Raw genomic sequence first — 6188 nt, forward strand, 5'->3', positions numbered from 1 at the left:
GCGCGGCGCCATTAAAGGTCGCGATCGGCGCCCGAATTGGGCCAATTCGTCATCACCTTGTCTGCTCGAGGCAGCTCGCCTTGAGTCACGAGGTCGCTCCAGGCCGCGGCCACCGTTCCAATTTGTCAGCACGAGCGGCGACGCGGCCTCCCGGCGCGGCTGAAACGCCGGCATTGACATTTCATTATCTGCCCGGAGCCAAAAAAGGCCTCGCGGAGGTTGCGGAACCGATGCGACGGAGCGGCCGCAAAAGCCCGCCGCGGCCGGGGACGATGTGCGGACGAGCGGCGATTACGGGACACCGCCGGCTGGGGAATGTTTTATTTCCGGGAAGGTGACACTCACTGGGTGAGAAAGAACGACGTATAGAAAGCGTCGACTTTGAGCGCGCTTCATTCAAGTCGACAAATACGGAATATACTTATATATATTATTTATATATACTAATACTTACAGCCCACCCAAAAAGGGTCAATGTAGCCCAAGCTACATAGCGCCTTTGCGGCTATCGAGAGGTGGATTAGGTCACTAAACTCCGCCCTGAACTCGCCCACCGCCCTGCGTTTTCACAGAATACGGGCAAGGGCCGAATTTGAGTTGCACGGTGACCACTTTTGTGTCTGCGTGTAAGGACACATTGGAGATCGGCTCTGACATTTCACATCATCTGCTAGCATGAAGTTAGCAAGATGAAATGAAGCGCGTCGGTGTTCGACTGTGCAAGACACGCGTCAATGCGCGAGAAAACATCCGATAGAAATGACAAGGCAAGTTCATCGACGCCCGCTTCTTTGGTCATCTTTCGAAAAGGTTTGTTCGACTTTTCCCTTTAAATGTGTGTCGGACTACGTTTCAAAAGATTTTTCATGGTCTCTCCACGTCAGCGACTCGTCATCATTTTGGAAGTCGCTCTCCCAAGGAAGCGCTTCAGTCTTTGCAAAAGAATATGCGTTGACAAGCACGGCTAAATCATCATCATCCAAAATGTTTTTCACAAGTCATCCCGCCCCCCGGCCCCCCCCCTTAAAGACCAGAGTGAATCGCAGCAATTTTCCCTCGGGAATAATTGCGAAAGCTGGCGCCGCCGCAGCTCCATCTGGACCCGCGTATGTACGAGTAAGTGAGCGGGCTCCGATGGGCGCCGCGTTGGAAATTGATCATCTTCTATTCTCCTCTCACAAAAATAAACATAATGCGCCGATTGATCCAGTCGTCATCTTGTCAGCATTTGCAGCCCGCACAAAGGAGACGGGCGTGTTTCTGGGACCACCTTGCTGGATGAGGCATCGATCGCCGGCCCCCTTTTTGTTCAAAGTGATGCCAATCATTTCCTCAGAGCGAGGTGGGGACCTTTCAACAACACCGAGGGGCTGGACAAGCGCTCGGAGACAACTTTTGAAATCCTCCACCGGATTTGGATCATATTTGGATTTCGGGGTGGGGGGATGATGAGCTCTGCTATTTGAATGGTCATCCGCGCGTCCCGTGCGAGAGCGCGGCCGGCGGCCGTCCGTTCGCCGTCCCTCCGCGGAAAGCGCCCGCCCGCAGACCCGCCCCGGAGCGTCTGCTCGGCTCCGCCTGGGTACATTTTTTTTTGCGTCTGAAAGAGCAGCGAGTCAATGAATCTGGATAATGCGAAAGCCGGGCCGCATAACTCACGCTGATAGTCCTTACATTGTGCCAGGAGGCAATAAATCTGGGATGGGGGGGCGGGGTGGGGGTATTGGAGGCATGAATTTGCAACAGCAGTCAGTCTGGCTTGTGCCCCCGCTCGCTTGATGCACATTTTATCGCCCAAACACACCTCCGCCTTGCAAACAGAGGAATAAAGGCAATGGGCCGCAACGCCATCTCGTCAATGATGTTCGACTAAGTGCAGGGGGATCGAATGGCGCCGTTGTTTTTGTTCGACTGTGTGTCCTAATCCTCGGGGGTGGGGGGCGACGGGGCTCGACGGGTAGGCTGCATATTTGGCCTCGGTTGCTCCCGAAGCCGCGTCGTCAGCGGCCGAACCGGGAGTCCGTGCGCTGCGCTTTGAGAGCCTCGTAGGTGGAACAGCGAAAGCCGTCATCGCAAGTCATCATGTGCTAAACTATCAATTGGGTGCGACGCAACGCCACTCCGTCATGTTTATTCACGAAACGCGACAGTGAGACGGACGGCTACATTTGTGTGGTGTCATCATAGCGATGGACGGATGGATGAAAGACCGCGATGAGGGGCGGATGGGTGGACGAACGATAGCTCGGGTTGGGTTCAACGATTGCGTCACGAATCGCGCAAATGGACGAGACGCGGTCCGCCCACGGAATCGTAATACACGATGCAAAAGTCAAGCGAGAGATAACGCGGCGGCCCCACCGCAAACTGCACATGTTGTTGTTCGGGTTTGGATGTGACCCCCAATAGCGCGGCAGCAGGAAGGTCTAGCGGAAGCCGACACTTGGCGGAGTTTATTGAAGAGTTTTTGCAAAGTCACTCCGGGAGAAAAGTGGGACTTACGCTCAGGGGGAAGCGCGAGGAGTCCACGGGGGGAACGTCCACGCAGGAAACCAGAAACGGCAGGCGGTGCCAACGGAGCTCACTGAAGTGGTGACGGCACCGACGTGCACCGAGGAGCGCTTTGGGAGAGCCGACTTGGACCAGTCCAAGCCGGCAGGTTGGCAACAGGTGGCTCAGGTGCGAGGCGGGAGGCTGCCTGGCTGGCCCCGCCCTCACACGTGACGATACGCATTGACGCCGTGTGAAAAAGGACGACCGTTGTTACTGCAGACCGAGCTGTTGACGACGCGTTATCGGAGCCTTTTTCTGCCCCCTGGTGGCCACGTGGACGCACCCGCAGGAGCAGCACCGTGGCCATTGAGTTCAAGCATGAAAACGTGTGACGCAAAAACGGTTTCAAAATTCACATTCAATTTGCAGCTCAGGATTTTTATTTTATTTTATTTTTTTTTGAACACAGCACACAACGTGCCGCTATAATTTCTCTGGTGGTATTTTCGGGCGCCAGATTGCAACGAGGGAAAGATGCAAAAGAGTGGAGAGAATTGAGTATGTTGAGGGAAAGAAGTGCACAGGATTTGGAATCTAATGTTTATCCCCCCCATTCTCTCTCTCTCTCTCTCTCTCGCTCGCTCGCTCGACCTCCCCCCTTTGCACGCGCAGTCACCACGCTCGCCGGTCCACCTGCAGCCAGCCTCGCGGATGCTGTATTGAGCGTCCGCGCGCGCGCGCACCAAACCGGAGAGTAGGAAGGCGATTTTGTGCGTGCGCGTGTGCGCGTGTGCGCGTGTGTGTGCGCGTCGCGGAACACCCGTTTAGACCTTGAGGAGCGCCGGAGCCGGCTGGATCAAATTCGCTCATCCGCGTACGCGGCGTTCGCGCGCGCTTTGAAGTTCCGCAAGGGGCGCGAGAGCGCGCGCGCGCCAAAAGCCAGCAGGTCACAAATGTGGACGCGGATGCGGTGAGCCACTTGGCGGAGCGGAGTGGCGATTTTGTTTTTTTTCTTTTCCCCGATTCGAGTCGAATCTGAAGCACATTTTTTTTTGGGGACAGGGTGGGCGAAAAGGTGGAAAGGAAAAAAATGCATCGACGTGTGCTGCAACGGCGAGTGCGAGAGGAGGCTTTGGCCACGATGCCACTTTGGTCCTGATGCGCAATTCCTAAGTGCTCTTTTTTTTGGCTTCCGTTTTTTTCTTTTTTTTTTCCCCCACACTAAAAAGGGAAAAAAAAAGTGGATCGGGTGGACTTTCCAAGCATGCGGCGCACTTGGCGGTTTGGGACTACTTTGGAATACTGGACGCGGACGCTTGCGTGTCTCCTATGGATTCCATACTCGTGCGGGATGCCTCACGTCATCCGAATAGGTGAGTCGGACTTTTCTTGAAGCGATCGGTCAACCGGATCGCTCAGTCAAGATTATTCTGTCGCCACACGTCGACTCGGAAGCAACAGGATGTCATAAAGCGGGGCAACGTGCGGGTGGCGAGGAAGTTAACACCCCCCCCGTCACAAGAGTTCGGGTGTAGGGAATCGAACGCGCGGCTGGCCAACTCCAAACATCCGCCAGCGGGTCATTTTTTTGCGCGTCCCGTACCGGCAATCGCTCAACGACGCGCTACAAAGTGAGCATCGGCGGGGAGCGATGCGCGTTGTTTTTCCGCGTCCCCCCACTCCCCCGGTGCCAAAATGGTGGTCGACGTCGTTTTGGGGCCGGGGCCATTTTTTTGGACAAGTGGCAAATGGCCTTTACATACTGAGTGAGAGCGGAAGCTTCAAAATGGCTCTTTTTGTGTCCCCGGAAGTATTCAAATCCTCTCCCAAATATGCCAAAATTAGTGATTTGAGCCTCAGTTGAATCATGAATTGAAAATTAAAAAAAAAAAAAAAAAAAAAGGTCCCAAAGGAGATCGTCACAAATGTGCAACCGGGGGGAGGTATGTCAATGAATCTCCCTATTTTGATTCGGCTTTTGCAAAATCTCATTGAAAAAAAAAGTTGAGTTGGAACAGGCCCAACGTACGGCTCATTTCCATACATACTGCCCCTGCATCATTGATCAGATGGAAAATGATCCTGCATGAAAACAAAAAAAGAAGAAAAAAAAAAAAAAGCACGGTGCGCATCATGTCGCCGTTACACAGCACAAATGCACGGGAGATGATTGAATTACAGTATTATTCTCTTTTTTTTTTTCTCTTCCCGAGGGTGATGGTGGCAAAAAGCTGGAAAATGACTTGACAGACGAGTTGTATATATTTTTTTTTTAAAAAAAAAAAAAACAAAAGATCAATGTCAAGGTGCTGAGGCAAATGTACCTTGAAGTGTCACACTCACACAATTGCTTTTTATAGACTGTCATCATTGCATCGGTGCACACGGGGTGTGTGTGTGTGTGTGTGTGTGTGTGTGTGAGACAGAGTGAGAAGGTTGCGGAACGTGTTCAATGTAAAATTCAAGTGTTGAGAAAAACAACCCCAAAAAAAAAAAAAAAAACCCCAAATGGATTCACAGTGTGCAGCTTGGTCAGCTGGCGTGTTTCGAAAAGCATCCAGGTGGACTTTTGTGGCTCCAGATTGCTCAAAAGTGATCAATGGTTCTGATTGTTGCGGTTGATGAATTGATTCCAATATTTTGGTGAGCCGGCGTGAAAGCGCCACGCGACGAGAAACCGCGTCGACGTGTCGAAGCCGTTCCGAGTGACGTTTTTGACTGGCACGAAACAGTAGAGGGCGCTCTTTTTTGGGTGGTGGCGCCCGCCTGCACACCCCCCCCCCACCACCACCACCACCAACGTGCCATCTGGGTAATGGTGGGCATCCAAGGTGGGGTTGTCGCCATTGATTCGTCCGCTTCTGATGGAAGTGGAGGCCAGATGGCGGTTTGGTCTCGTTCTGCCGATTCCGTTTTGCGGAGAGGAGAGTGCAAAGCGCGCCCTTTCTGTTTTATCCTCTTCGCATGCTGTGCTTTTTGTTTTGTTTTGTGTTTTTTTTTGTGTGTGTGTTCCTCCGCTCACCCCAAAAATATGAGGCCCATTAAAGTAGCAGTTGGGGGGTGGGGGTCGTTTGCATTCGTTAGCAACTTGTCCGACGAGCCCCGCTAATGACGCGTCGCGGCCCTTTTTCTTTTCTCTTTCCTCCCCACCGATGAAAGTCGTTCATCACTTTGTTGTCTGGTCAGCTTTGTCACTCGGGCGCAGGATTTATCGAAGGATCAATTTGCTTTATCGGCGTCGTACTGTAAAGCGCTTCATCAGTGTCGCTCGTTCGCTGCCGAGTTGACTTCATTTCCTCGCCCGGTGTCGGCGCGGCCCGCCGGTGTTTTTTTTTTTTTCATCCGTTTCGCGCGGCCGGCCGTGGCACGGCGCTTTGCTCATATGAGCAAAAGCGTGTTCATGGCACGACCCGGCCTGGCTTGGCACTTCCCACGTTGCGACGTTAGCTTGACTCCCGGGCAAGGCTTCTGAAAATGAACACTGGTCCAAAAAAAAAATGTCATCACTTTGGGAACCCAGGTCAACTTTCTGGATTCGGATCTTGGATTTGGCACATGGGCTTTTCAGAAGAACAATAATATGACGTGTAATTGAGTAATGTTGATGAATTAAGGCTTGGGTTCAAGTCAATTTATTTGTTTCTTTTTGACTAGCATAGCTATATGCTATATATATATATATATATATATATATA

General features: G+C 52.3%; 1 protein-coding gene across 1 annotated transcript in view; it reads left to right on the forward strand.

The window, feature by feature from the left end:
- The first annotated feature begins 3564 nt into the window (after positions 1 to 3564).
- LOC109513099 (glutamate receptor ionotropic, kainate 3) overlaps positions 3565 to 6188 on the forward strand; it is a 64524-nt gene continuing 61900 nt past the window's right edge. Inside the window, exon 1 of the mRNA XM_019865314.1 lies at positions 3565 to 3866. Within this exon, the coding sequence (XP_019720873.1) occupies positions 3758 to 3866 (109 nt within the window). The 5' untranslated portion in view covers positions 3565 to 3757. The remainder of the gene's footprint in view (positions 3867 to 6188) is intronic.

This window comes from Hippocampus comes, unplaced genomic scaffold (genome assembly GCF_001891065.2).
Source record: "Hippocampus comes isolate QL1 unplaced genomic scaffold, H_comes_QL1_v1.1 scaffold444, whole genome shotgun sequence".
In the NCBI taxonomy this organism is placed as follows: Eukaryota; Metazoa; Chordata; class Actinopteri; order Syngnathiformes; family Syngnathidae; genus Hippocampus; species Hippocampus comes.